Here is a 15254-nt window from a genome sequence, read left to right as displayed (position 1 = left end):
CCATACTTAAAAACGACTTTATAATAGTGTTTGTTTGAAGGTTTGAGTTAAGCTCAAAGTGAACTTGGGCGGGTCAAGATCCAACCCCATTTCTATTCAATCCATTGTAATGTTTTCAATTTCAACCCAACACGCCCATTTGACACCCCTAATTAAAATAATTCCATGATTAAATTAAATCCATTCAGTGTAATTTCATGATTTCACAAACTAACATTTTTTTTCTCCATGTATGGTTTGCTATATTGAGTTGATTTTTTTTTTTGTCTTTTTGGTTTCTTTTTCTTTTTAAATGCAGTTAGATGATTGACCACTTGAACTATTTATTTATTTAATTTTTAAAAAATAAGTTTCAAGTATTTGAACAATTTAAGCAGGCTTAAATATATTTAAAGTTTAAGGTAATATTTTGTCTAACAAAAAAATTAAAAATACGTCGTGCTATCAAGATCCTTCGTAGTGGCACATCACCTCAAAATTAAGAACAATTGTTTTATATATATTTTAATATTTAACTTGACTTATTAAATAAAATAAAAAATCCTACAAAAATTTAAAGTGTAATTGTAAAGAAGATTTTTGTAGAGCTTTATTCTCAAATAATTCAAATGAGAAAATAGCAAAAATGATGACAAAATTATTCTTCTTCTAATTAGTTTGAAGGCCACAAAAAGATAATATTGTCCCCATGTTATCATCAACCCTTGACCCAATTACACGAAATAAAATATCCCATAAAAACTTAAGGGTATAATAGAAAAAGAAATATTTTATGTAGAGTTCTAAACCTAATACAAGATTAGGTTGGAAACAATGAATCAAACACTTAATGAAAATAAAAATAATATATACATTACAAATGTCTGCATTATAGTCTTTATACCAAACGATCCCTAAGTGTTTTACTTAAAAGTGACTTAATTTTGATTTTACTTCAAAAGTCACTTAACTATAAATATTAGTGAAATTTCAAAATCATCATTTTTGGAGAATTTGTTAAGGTTTTACCGTGATTGTTTTACCATATTTGAGTTATAACTTTTTCTAAAAGAAAAATATAATTTTCTTCCAGTTATATCTTCCATAGTATTAGTCATTTACAAGCAAAAACGAACACACAAACATATAGTTTTTTCAAACTCTTCAATCCACTACTGTCTATTTTCATTGTTCGGGAGTTGTGGGAATACTTATTTACTGTTCGGGAGTTGTGGGAATACTTATTTACTTATTTTTCTAAGTCTTTCAATAGAAGAAATATTAACATGACCAAATCTACCACAATACAAATTTATAGACTCAACAATATAAGCATTATTTGAAATACTTCCACTATTGACAATCTCTTGAACAATGTTTAATACAAATAATCCTCCACTAAGATATTTTTTCCCAAAAAAATCTCCTCCACGAGAAATAATTATTTTATCAGTTTCAAAAACAAGTTTAAGGCCGGCCTACTTTGTTGAAAGGGCTCTGGAAACTAAGTTTCTATGGAGGGAAGGAACATACAAAACATTGTTCAAGAATAGTGTCTTTTCAGAAGTTAGTTTAAGTAAAACCTTTTCTTTACCCATAACTCCAATAATAGTGGAGTTATCCATGGAAACAGACTCTTCATCAGTGGACTCCTCAAAGTCATGAAATAAATTTTTATTGGCACAGAAATGCCTTGAAGCACCTGTGTCTAGCACCCAGTAAGTTTTGTTAGCCACCAGATTTGCCTCAATGACTACAACGACAATCACTTCATTACCATTAACAAGATCAACTTGGACATCACTTTGTCCTTCCTGCTTTGAGTCCTGCCCTTTTCTTTGAAAGCACTTGGCAGACTTATGATCAACTTTTTCACAAACAAAGCAAGAACCCTTAAACTTTTGAATTTGACTCTACGACTTGTTGAATTGATTTTTCTTTTTCATAAGTTTCTTTTTCGAGATTTTCTTCTGTTTGCCTTTGAAGCTGTCTTTCATAACAGTACCATAATATTCAACAAGATTAGTTTTAGAATAATTAAAGAAAGTTCTTTCATCTTATCTTTGAGACAGTTCGCCTCTTCAGCCCTCATATAACTAATAAGTTCTTGGAGAGTTAAAAAAAAATTCTTATATTTTAACTAATTTCCATAATCACTCCAAAAGATGGTGAATATTTTTCAAGCAGAACATTATATAGGAGAGTTAATTTTTCAAACGGATTGTCAAAGGTTAATGTCATTACATGACTTTTACAGAAACCCCTTGTTTGTCTTTTGAATGTTATATCTTTGCAATTTGCATTAGACTTAGTTAGTTAGAATTGTAGTCTGAATAGAGAAAATGACTTTGATATTTCAGAGATGAACCGGAATGTTTCAAGGATGCTGAAAATGATTGAAGATTCAAATGCAGAGTCATTTGATAAAAAGTATTCTGAGAGTAGAAAAGAATTAATCAACCTTGTTGTAAAATGCTACAACATACACTGTTCATTGGCTGAGCGCCATAATCACGGGGCAACAGAGCTTCTGAACTACATTCCTAATTCAGATCTTATTCCATCACAATCCAATGTTACTTCAGTCAAAAGCTCTAAGCAGCCAAATCATCATGAGTACAAAGGCTCTAAGCAACTAAAACGAGGTGTTTCTGATAAAGGGATTAATCATCACATCAAAGGAAAAATTAGTAAACATCCAACTGTCATGTTTAAGTGTAATTCGGTCCCATGGGAGTTCGTACAAGACTCAGATACACAGAGTGACAATGATTATGAAGGGACTGATGATGAGTTGGAGGCTGAACTACGCGATATGATAGAGAACCTTTACAAAGAGCTGGAAGGTGTTTCAGAGTTGAGGGGGTGAAAATTGTTGGGCTTTGTGGAGGCTTGTGAGCCGGCCCGACCCATTACTGAAACCCTAGGTTAACCATTTGGCTTTCCTATAAATATGATCCTTGTATTTGTAATTCTAGAGTAGCACAAGTGAAATAAAATCCTCCTGTTACAGTCGTGGAGTAGGGAAACCGAACCACGTTAAATTCTTGTGTGTCCCGTTTGTGTTCCGTTTCTCTTTTCTCTAGATTATTTGTGTGTGTTGTGTGTTTAATTCCCAACAATTGGTATCAGAGCGAGGTTTCAACAACATTGTAACACAAACTGTGAGAAATTGTCACCTAGGGTTCTTGTGTGAAGAACTGTGTGCAGGGAGGAGTAGCCGCCGTTACCGTGTGGGTAACCTCAAGCAGCAGCCGGCTAGGAGAACCGCGCAGGGTGCGAACAGCCGTCGTCCGTGTGCTGTCCGTCGCGCCGTTCCGTTGGCCGCCGCGTCGAGGAGCCTCAGATCCAGCCGCGAGCGTCCAGATCGTGAGCATCGTCCAAATCGCCGCCCGCTGTCTGTAGACGCCGTTAAGGGAATTGCCGAAGTCCTTTGAGATGGCAGAAGATGGGAAGTTCCGAATTGAGAAGTTCGATGGTACAGATTTCAGTTGGTGGAAGATGCAGATTGAAGATTTGCTGGTTCAGAAAGATTTGGACGTAGTGTTGGGTGACAAGCAAGGAAAATTGTCTGATGCAGAGTGGGCAGTTTTGGATCGGAAAGCTATGTCAGTTATCCGACTCTCGTTGACCAAGAATGTTGCGTTCAACATTCTTAAGGAGAAGACAGCGAAAGGCATCTTGGAAGCCTTGTCTAACATGTACGAGAAGCCATCTGCAGCAAACAAAATTTTTCTGATTAGAGAGTTGGTGAACACAAAGATGAAGGAAGGCAGTTCAGTTACCGAGCACATCAACTCATTGAATTCGATCTTAGCCAGACTTTTGTCAGTTGGCATTAAGTTCGATGATGAAGTTCAAGCTTTACTACTGTTATCATCATTGCCTGACAGTTGGTCCGGAACGGTTACAGCAGTTGCCAGTTCAGTGGGACCTAATGGATTCACCTTTGAGAAGATTCGTGATCTCGTTCTTGGCGAGGATGTCAGAAGAAGGAGTTCTGGAGAATCATCAGGTGATATGCTAAACGTCGTCAGAGGCAGAGGAAATAACAGAGGTAGTGGGAGCAGGAACCGAAGAAGGAGTCAGTCAAAGGCTCGGGATGGCTCAGGTGTAACATGTTGGAACTGCAAGGAGGTGGGGCATTTCAGGAATCAATGCCAGAAAGACAAACAAGTCAACATTGCAGAAGACAGCGTCAACGAGGATTTGTTTATCTGTTGCGCGGAGAGCAATGTGGATTCCTGGGTCATGGATTCTGGTGCTTCTTTTCACGCTACCCACAGCAGTGAAGCATTGCAGAATCTGGTTATTGGAGACTTTGGAAAGGTAAGGCTTGCAGACGATAGAGCTCTTGATGTTACGGGCATGGGTGACATGGTGCTGAAGACGCCAGTCGGTTTCTGGACCTTGAAGGATGTCAGAGTTGTTCCAAGCTTGACGAAAAGTTTGATTTCTGTTAGGCAGTTGGATGAACAGGGACATCATGTGAAGTTCGGAAATGGGCAGTGGAAGGTCGTGAGGGGCAATCTTGTCATGGCTCGTGGAACAAAAAGAGGATCGTTGTATATTGTCGGATTACCGTCTGAGGGAGTGACCGTCCCAGTTCAGAAGAAAAACAAAGTCCGGTTCACAGAATCTCGTGGGCAGAAGAAGGTTGTCTTTGCAAGAAAGAAACCCAGAGCCACAGGTCAGATTCAGGATGAACGAGCAAGGAAAGGTTCAGGAAGACCAGTCAGAGGCGTTTGTGGCAGTGGGAGCACCGGCCGTGCTTCAGCCAAGGCTCCTAGAAGACAGTGGGTCAAGAGAACCAGTATTCCAGCTGTTGATACGTCTCCAGAAAATTTCTTGCTGAGTATGGAGAGTGTTTGTTCTCAGGGAGTTCTAGGATCCGGCAGTTCGTGTCTCAAGTGGGAGCCGGTAGGGACCGAGGACGAGTCAAGGGCAGTTTCAGCCGTGACTGATGTGTTGAAGCTTCGGGGAGCTTCAACGGGCCTTTCAGTTGACTGATGAGAAGGCCGCTGTAGCAGGAGAGAGTTGAAAAAGATTACTAGACATACAAGTGTTCTAAGTGGATGACAGTTGAAATTCTTCAAGCCTCCAAGTGGGAGATTGTTGGGCTTTGTGGAGGCTTGTGAGCCGGCCCGACCCATTACTGAAACCCTAGGTTAACCATTTGGCTTTCCTATAAATATGATCCTTGTATTTGTAATTCTAGAGTAGCACAAGTGAAATAAAATCCTCCTGTTACAGTCGTGGAGTAGGGAAACCGAACCACGTTAAATTCTTGTGTGTCCCGTTTGTGTTCCGTTTCTCTTTTCTCTAGATTATTTGTGTGTGTTGTGTGTTTAATTCCCAACAAAAATTTGAGGTATGGGGAATTTAGTAATGTGAAGAAAGAATCGGTATCATCAAAGGCGTTATTGGAAGAAAACTTGGAGATTCAGCAGAGGATTATATACAAATGAACATTGCGAATCAATAGAGGAGGCTCTTATTCAAGCTAGAGCAGAGAAAATAGAAGCAGAGACTAAAGGCAAGCATTGTCAAGAAGAACAATCATGTCCAAGAATTGAACAAAATCCTTGAAGCAGTAATGGCAGAGAGAGATCAGTTGAAAGTCAGAGTTGCAATGCTTCATGATGACCCTAAGTCACCAAAATGATTAACCATGAGTGATGTGTTGATTTAATTTTGTTTTTCCAAATGAATGTCGTGAAGGTAGAGAAGTTGTATCCGATAAATGAACATTGTGAATCATATATAAGAGGCAGTTGTCTATTAGAACAGAGAGAATAGAAGTAGAGACTTCATTTGCATTATTGGAGTAAAGAGAGATATCGTAGTAGAGAGGTTGTTTTTAAATAAATGAACCTAAGAATCATTAGTTAAGCTAGAGCTGATATAATAGAAGCGCAATTTTTTTGCATCGGAGAGCATAGAAGTTTGTTTCCATAAACATATTCCAAAAATTCTAAAAAAATGCATCATATATTAAGCATATAAATAATTTTTTTTAAAAAAAAACGCAGCACATATTCCATTTTTTTTAATTATAAAAAAACGTGCTATAAAAAAAATAAATAATCAAACAACGCGCCAGGTAGGGGTCGAACCTACGACTTTCTGCTTAGGAAACAGACGCTCTATCCACTGAGCTACAGGCGCTTTTGTTTTTACTCTCTGCATTAAACATTTTAATACACACAAGAGCGTTACAGATGCATTATACCAATAACGCGACGAGAAATCAGAGTTTTTTTCTATGTCGTGAACCTATTATTGAAACGGTATAATAAAAAATAAATAATATCCCTAAAATATTTTTTTTCAAGAGGAAATACAATTTTCTATTTAGACATTTTCAAGTTACATGAGCAAAATCAATAGAATTTGTGAAGATACATTCACTTCTTAGTCGGAGATTTTAAACAAAAGTAACAAAGTCATATATATTCAAGTTTCATGGTGTTATTCAACCTGTCCCTCTTTCATCATCTCTATTTGTTCAATCCTTCAGTGCTTGAGCAGCAGCATTCACAAGCCCTCCATTATTCTCCATGCACCCTATAAGTTAGATCTTTGTCGCCACGTCTGGCATCTATATACACTGTGGAATTCTCATTAATTTCCTCCTTGACAAGCATCTTTGATAACTCTGTTACAACTTTCTTCTCCAACCACCTCCTAATAGGCCTTGCACCATACACCGGATCATAGCTTTGTGCAAGTACGACATCTAATGCGGCCTCAGTAACGCCCAATGCAATACCCCTCTCAGCTAAACGGCCTGCCACATCTTTCAGTTGGTGACGGCAGACTTGCCTCAACTGATCGTGTGATAAAGGATCAAACACTAGAATCTCATCGAGCCTGTTCAGTAACTCAGGCTTAAATTGCTTCCTCACATCCTGCATGACCATTTCGCGGGTACCTGACAAGAGATACTCCGCTCCCAAATTTGAGGTCATAATGATCACAGTGTTGGTGAAATCAACAGTACGACCTTGACCATCAGTTAATCTACCATCATCCAACACTTGAAGCAAGGCATTAAACACAGTTGGATGAGCTTTTTCAACTTCGTCGAAAAGCACAACACTGTAAGGTCGCCTCCTTACAGCTTTGGTAAGTTGTCCTCCTTCCTCATGTCCAACATAACCTGGTGGAGCACCAATCAACCTGGCAACAGAATGTTGCTCCATGTATTCGGACATGTCGATTCTGACCATCAATTTGTCATCATCAAAGAGCTGCTCAGCAAGAGCTTTAGCAAGTTCTGTCTTTCCAACACCAGTTGGCCCCAAGAAAAGGAATGAACCAGTTGGTTGTTGTGGCCTTCCTAATCCAGCTCTAGACCTCAACACAGCCTCAGTAACAGCTTTAACAGCTTCATCTTGCCCCACAACTCTTTGGTGCAATCTATCAGCAAGACCAATCAATTTCTCCTTCTCATTCTGCCCAAGCCTAGAGACAGGAATTCCAGTCCAGCGACTAACTACTTCCGCAATCTGATCGGGTCCAACAGTCTCTGTTAACATTCTACTCTCATCTGTGCTACTCTCAAGATTGGCTATTGCAGCTTCCACATCTTGGATGGCACCATATCTAAGATCTGCTGCTCTGGCAAGATCATATCTCCTTTCAGCGTCCTGTAAAGCATAGGTCAGCGCATCGCGCTTTTGCTTAAGCCTTCGAAGCTCATCAATCCGTTCCTTCTCCTTGTTATACCTCATCATCAAAGGCTGGAGTTTGTCCCTCGAATCATCAAGCTCTTTCCTCACTTCAACAAGTCGAGCTTTGCTAGCCTTGTCTTTTTCCTTTTCAAGAGCATGGTGTTCAACTTGTAGCTGAATCCTCTTCCTTTCAAGATTATCTATTTCTTCTGGCTGACTATCAAGCTGAACCCTCACATTTGCACTAGCCTCATCAACTAAGTCAATAGCCTTATCAGGCAAATGTCGACCTGTAATGTATCGAGATGAAAGCTGAGCTGCAATAACAAGAGCCCTATCCTGAATTTTGACACCATGATGGCCTTCATACTTCTCCTTCAACCCTCTAAGGATACTTATAGTATCGGGAATGCTAGGCTCAGCGACATATACCTGCTGGAAACGCCTTTCAAATGCAGCATCCTTCTCCACATACTTGCTATACTCTTCCAGAGTTGTTGCACCAATGCACCTTAATTGGCCCCTAGCAAGCATTGGCTTGAACAAATTAGCAGCATCCATTGACCCTTCAATCCTACCAGCACCTAAAACCAAGTGTATCTCATCAATGAAGAGAGTTACTTTCCCTTGTGCATCTTCCACTTCCTTGAGAACATCCTTCAACCTCTCTTCAAATTCACCTCTGTACTTTGTTCCAGCAATGAGTGCTCCCATATCCAATGCGATCACCCTAACATCAGCCAAATTACTTGGAACATCGCCTCGAACAATCCTTTGTGCTAGCCCTTCAACTACAGCTGTTTTACCAACACCAGGCTCACCAATAAGCACCGGATTGTTCTTTGTCCTCCTCGATAGAATCCGAATCACTCTTCGAATTTCTTCATCCCTACCAATCACAGGATCAAGTTTTCCTGCTTGTTCCACGAGATCACGACCATAGGTGTTTAGAGCTTGGAATGTGGTCGCACTTTCCACATCCATTCCATCTTTTCCTCTAAGTTTCTCAACTTCTGATTTCACTCTTGCTGCACTAAGACCAGAGTCGTTCAAAAGATGAACAATTTGTGAATCTTCCAAAAGGCCTAAAATCAACAGATCAACTGCCAAATGGCTATCGCCACGAGACTTCTGCAACGATTGTGCTCGTAGCAGTACCTTATTAAGTGTAGTACTTGGTGGAACTTGATCAGGTGGTGGTAACTGAGAAGGGATTTTCTTCTTAGCTTGATTAAACACCCTTTCAACACCATTAGCTGTATCTTCTATACCAGCAGCATTTACAATTGCTTGCCAGAAAATACCACTGTGATCAGATAATAAAACCAAAGCAATATGCAGAGGTGTCAACTGAGCATTCCCTGCTGATACAGCCAGTTCATGTGCCTCACCAACAGCCTCATTTGTCTTGTCAGTAAAATTTTCAGGATTATTCATCATCAATTACTCTGTCTTTCAATACAAGACACTTCCTATTGATTTGTTCTTCTAAGAGAAAGAATAAAATGTGTGTAAATAGTGTTACACCACCAATTCGCACTTTCTAAATGTTGAACATTTTTACAATATTAATTTTAGATATGAAGTTTAGTGTTATAAACATATTTGTATTATAGTAAATGTGTAATTATGTGAAGTCCTTTTATCAAAGCGGTTGTGTGATAACTTCTTCTGCCTCATTCAAGATATCATGTAATTAATATATTACTGAATCTAATGAGTTAAACTTAAATTAAAGTCAAAAGAAAAAGTTTTATAAGGTAACTATTCGCTTTAAAATCGAAAAATGGATTCGATACAATTCACCAGAATCTAAGAAATGATCAAATTAGAAAATCATTTCTATTTTGATTCTATAAATATGCAGATATGGTTAGGAATCCTAGTTGGGACCAATTTAGGTTTTTCTTATAAATAAAAGGGTATTCTTAATAAGATCCATGAAATATTGTACTTTCAAATGAATAAGAACTCTTTTCTGTTCTCTCTACTTTATTCTTCTTCTAAATATATATAGTTTCATAACATTTAGCTTTTTATAAATTAATTTTTCTATATGTGACCTTTTTAAATAAATTAATATATGTTAATTCTACTATAAATTATAATTGGATATAAACTAAAATTAATCTCCACGAAAATTAAAAATACCAAACATATAAATTTTTAAATAAATAATACAATGTACTTAAAAATAATCGAAAATAATAAACATTCAATAAAGTAGTAATTGACATACATTAAAAATGAAATTTAAAATACATAATAATTTTAAAAAGTACAACAAAACATAATAATTTTATATTAAACAATTACGAAAGGAAATAATATGAATTATATATGATGAATGTTTTAGAAATAATTTTATGAAATAAGAAAATATAAATGAAATAAGAAATAATAATATATTAATAAAGAGAAATTTTTTGTGCATATAGTTTGGTAGTTAGAATTTATTATATCAAAATTAGCGCTGACATCAAATTTAACGTAAAATTTGATGTTTGGATTGAAAATGCCTTAGTAACATTGGGCCTTTTGTACTTTCTAGTGTGCACAAAGGGTGGTACGTGCAGTTGAAGACTTATTATTAATTTCCTTACCACATATAACCTTACATTGGTGTCCTCTTTAGTACCTTTTCTTAATTTTATAATATAGTAATATGGTTTGAAAAATTCTAGCCATTAGTTAATAAACATATACTCTTTTTTGGGTTTCTATTTTAAAATTTATGATTTAATATAAATTTCAGGTGTTTATATTGCTATATATAATTTCATTAAAGCTAAAATTGACATTTTAAAATTAAACTGTTATTAAATAAAAAATATACCTTTTTTATTTAACTGACACAAAAAAAAAATCATATAAATCGAAATAGAAAAAAAGCTAATAATGTAATTGGTGATATGGTTTAATAATTCCTTTCCCATATTTTAATTAGTTGGTGGATGGTTTTCAAATGGGGACACATTTACAGTAGAAAATAACTTATTTTATTATATGGTTATTATTTTCTTTGTTTCCAAAAAAAAAAATAGAGAGAAGAAGATGAGATTTAAAACACTATAATTGCGAAAAGTAACCAAATAAAAAAGTGGAGTCCATTAATCCTACCATCAACTAGTAAAATTTTCACCTAATAACAAAAGCAAGACCATTAACCCTTAAATCAATATAATAATAGAGTCTATGAAATGATGCTAACGTATTAATTATTTTTATGATAGATAATCGGTACAAATAAAGCATATTAATATCGATAAAAACACTTATAATAATAAAGAAATTATATAAAAATAATCAAGAAAAAATAGTAATAACAACACAAAAAATAATGTACATAGTAATAAATTGAAAATAAAAAAATATTCTCTCTACGTGATATATTTTTTAGTCATTTTAATAAAGAGTAATATCTTTTTATATCTAGTGATGATTAAATTTAAAATATCTATTTTACTTTTAATAGACCCCTAAATCAATAGTAGTTTATAAAGGTACTTTTTATTTGCTTGTTTATTTATGATATAATATGATATAACATGTGACAGATCTCTAAAAAGGTGGCAGCCACATAATAGCTTTGACATTGATGTCCAATTGCAGTAATATAATATAATATAATAATATATTAGTAACATACAATAAAATCCACCAACTCTCCATAATGTAATGAATTAATTCATCCGTCAAACTTAACGGCCGTTATCTATATGTTCAAGTTGACCTTTCAAGTTGTGCTAAAAAAATTTGTTTCCTTTTGTTTATTAATTTTAAGACATTTTTTATTTGAAAGTGATGAAGCACCAAACTTTGACTTCAAAAAGAAAAAAACTAAATAAGAAAAATTTTAATTTTAATTACACTTGAGAAATTGAAGAAATAGAAAAGTACAATCACACATGCATGGAGAAATTAAAATATTAGTTTGTTCATAGTTTATCAAACACCACCAACCACGACTTACATAACATGCATAAAAATTTATTTACCATTATTAAAGTTTTCGAATCTCAAATATAAATTTGAAAATTATACAAAATATAATATTGAGTTTGAAATAATCAAACTTAGTAATATTCCAAACATAACTTAGTAATATTCCAAACACGAAAATAATAGTACGCTTTGTCCACAAAGTTATTTCTCTAGACAATAATGTTCTCATCATCTTATTATATATTTGACCATTTCTATAGATCTAATGAAGTTAAATGTAGAAGCATATATAGTCTTCTATGACTAAAAATCAACATTATACATTTTTGTGTTTGAACACTTTGAATTTAAATTTAGTTTTGCAAGAAAAATATACATAAATGACTATTAAAGATGGCAAAAACCTCTACAAGTCAAATACTGAAATTGATAAAGAGTATGATTTTATATATATATATATATATATATATATATATATATATATATACCTAATACCATTAATAGAAAAGTAGAATATTACAAATGTAAGTTAATGATGGAATGTTCAAACTTTAAAACTCAAATTTATATAACCTCCAATAATATTCACTTCTTGAGCTAAATTTTAAAAATAGAGTTAAAGCATATGTTACCTCATGTGATCATTTTATTATAAATTCTTTTTTGTCACCTATACAGTAACTTCTTCCGTCTAAAAAAGAGCAACTTACTTTTATTTTTAATTTATTTAAAAAAAATCTTTAACACTTTATTTCAATTTTTCAAATATCTAAATCACACGATATTTTGATACATTTGACATAACTTTAGTCTAAAATTACATGATTGAATTTTTTTTTTTATTTTCTAAATTTCATATTAAATCGAGCGTTATTTTTTAACAGTGTACACATATAATATATTGAACTCATATATGAGATCATTAATGATAGCTAGTGTGACGAATAGGAGAAAATTTGTGGTTAATAACCGAAGACGATACATTAAAATAAAGGGACGGAGATGAACCCAAATATATTGTTAGTTGTACTTTGTGTATTTGGAAATTTCCACGTCACTATAATATATAATATGAGTAATAAAATGCATGAATTTAATGAGTGTACCCAAAGTTATGTGGACAAACACAAGCAGTGTTGTTCTCGAATACCTAAGCAATTTAATCACTATTTTATAGGTATAAGGTATTTTTTAAAAAATCGAAAAAACTATAAAAAAATCGAAAAAACTATCTTATTAAACATACATTCATGAATATTATAAGTAAATATATATATATATATATATATTTAAATAATTACATATGAGTATCAAGTAAGAGTTTTTGTATCATATATTGAGGAAGATATACTTTACATATATATTTTTACTATTAGATATATTAAAAGAAGGAGAGAGGTGAGCGAGATCAGAGGAAAATATTTGTTTTATCCCAAATTCATACGGTCACACTAGATTAATGTATATGTATATGTGTATGTTGTGTGATTTATATATATCTGGTATTACTAGACACATAGGAGAATGACGAACGAGATGAGTGAGAAACAAGGAAGGCGAGAGATATTTGTCTATGTATCTCAGATAAATGCGACTCCAATTAGATGCAATGTATCTTGAACAATTACATCTAATTTTGACACCATGCATCTGAGACACATGTATCCGAATTCTGAATGTATCTTAATGCACCAAAATCCTGTAACATTCATAATAAATTAAAGTGCCTCTAATTATTTAACACCTAAACTAGCGCGATTTCAAGGTAGCAGACCGAGTTTGTCTATATATCCTTGATACATGCATATCTACTTGGATGTTATGTATCTATAACAAATCACACCTAATTTAACCCATATATTTTAAGATATATATATCTAAATACATCAAAATTAGATAAAATTCATAACATTAAAAATTAAAAATTTAATATATATCTAATAATTAGCGTCTAAACTAGCAAAATTTCTTGTTAAGTTAAAAATTTAATATGTACATATAATTTTGAACCTAGAATTAGGGGTTTGCCAATAGGTTAAGAAGGTTCAAAATTCGAGAGATTTCGAATTCAAATAGTTAATTATCACTATGATTATTCATGGTATATATATATGATTTTTATATACTAATATATGCTATTCCTATATGACACTGACAATTAGAATTCGAGATTCAAATAACTCTATATGTTTTTAAATATATATATTATGTTATTATTTATTGTAATTTATAATGCATTTTAACTATATTCACATAATATATATTATTTTTTAATCCTAATTTATGTGAATCAAAAGTCAACTATTTTTTATAAAATATTTAAATATTTAATTTGTTAATTATTGTGATTTACAGTAATATATTTTATGTGATTTTACATAATATATATTACTCCCTTCATTCCACTTTATTTTGTATAGATAGAATTTCGAAAGTCAAATAATTTATTTTTACATTTTATTTATTTTAAATTATGAATTATTATGATATGTACTGCGCTTTTATATCATTTTCTACCTATATAAAGCAGTCAAATACAAAAATCTTTAATGAATAAAACATAAAAATATATACCAAAACTATATTTGGCATAGAAATATGCTGACGAAGAATACTCCTAATCCTTAATTCATTAATTAAAAATAATAAATAAGTAGATAACCTTTTTCAAGCATTATTTTCTAATGTTTTTTCGGGCAAAAAAAAAATAGCCAAATATATGGGCAGATTTTTTGGAGTATGAGAATCTGAAATAATTCAATGGATTTGTTCTAAACATGTTTAGCACCAATTATATGATTAAATTTGTTATTTTGGATAAATAATACTTACGTGCTTGGCATAGACTTCTAAAAATAAGTTATTTGTTGATTACAATTACTTGTTTGAAATGTTCAAGTCATAATCACTTGAAAAAAAATAAATGAAAACTTCAACCTAATCATGATTAACTATTTTACTAATCAATTATTGGAGTTACAGACCTCACCAACTAAGTTACAGATAGCAACTTTATTAGTATTATAAGTAACTAATTAGTTGGTAAATTATAATATCAGATCACTAAAATTTTAGATCTACTGTGACTGATTAAAGTACAGTACTTAGACTACTTCAAAATAATAAAGAAATTGCAAATTGTAGACATGATTAAATTATTTGTTTCATGTATTCATTTATCGTATTATTATTCTTATTCGATATTTTATAGTGATTGTTTAAATATTTTCAAAAAAAATAGAAAGATTATTATATGCTAATCACTACGTGCATTTCAATTATTTTGTCAATAATGAGGTGACTGATTAAAATTCAATTAATCTAATATTATCGAACGACTTAGAGGGATCATGAATGATTTGATATCACATGACCTCGTACCATACTACCATTATCTCTCTTTTATACTACTCTACATGAAAGAAAGAAGAAGTTAATTTTGAAATATTATAAAATATTACTATTAATTAAAAATACGAAAATCAACACTTGCAAATTATGTTACGAAATTAAATTTACAAAAACAAAAAATTTTATCCTCACAATAATATTTTGTTTATATAGAATTATTTGAAAATTTCATAATCATTAGTTTTTTAAGTATAGCGCGTAAATTCATTTATATATACAGTAACTTGCAAATCAACTATTGTG

General features: G+C 32.8%; 1 protein-coding gene, 1 non-coding gene and 1 pseudogene across 3 annotated transcripts; 1 reads left to right on the top strand and 2 right to left on the bottom strand.

Moving 5' to 3' along the window:
* The first annotated feature begins 1040 nt into the window (after positions 1-1040).
* Positions 1041-5629, top strand: LOC107022516. Its single transcript, XM_027917614.1, has 2 exons — positions 1041-2850; positions 5344-5629. The coding sequence occupies exon 1, from the start codon at positions 2342-2344 to the stop codon at positions 2846-2848; it is 507 nt and encodes a 168-aa protein (XP_027773415.1). The 5' UTR covers positions 1041-2341; the 3' UTR covers positions 2849-2850; positions 5344-5629.
* Positions 5630-6074: 445 nt separating this feature from the next.
* On the bottom strand, positions 6075-6147 carry TRNAR-CCU. The gene has a single exon. It is a non-coding gene; the product is annotated as a tRNA-Arg (tRNA).
* Positions 6148-6297: 150 nt separating this feature from the next.
* LOC107022515 lies at positions 6298-9188 on the bottom strand (annotated as a pseudogene). The gene has a single exon (XR_001457122.2). The product of XR_001457122.2 is annotated as a chaperone protein ClpB1-like (transcript).
* Between the last annotated feature and the right edge of the window lie 6066 nt (positions 9189-15254).

This window comes from Solanum pennellii, chromosome 6, assembly GCF_001406875.1.
Source record: "Solanum pennellii chromosome 6, SPENNV200".
In the NCBI taxonomy this organism is placed as follows: Eukaryota; Viridiplantae; Streptophyta; class Magnoliopsida; order Solanales; family Solanaceae; genus Solanum; species Solanum pennellii.
This window is presented reverse-complemented; position numbering and strand designations above follow the sequence as displayed.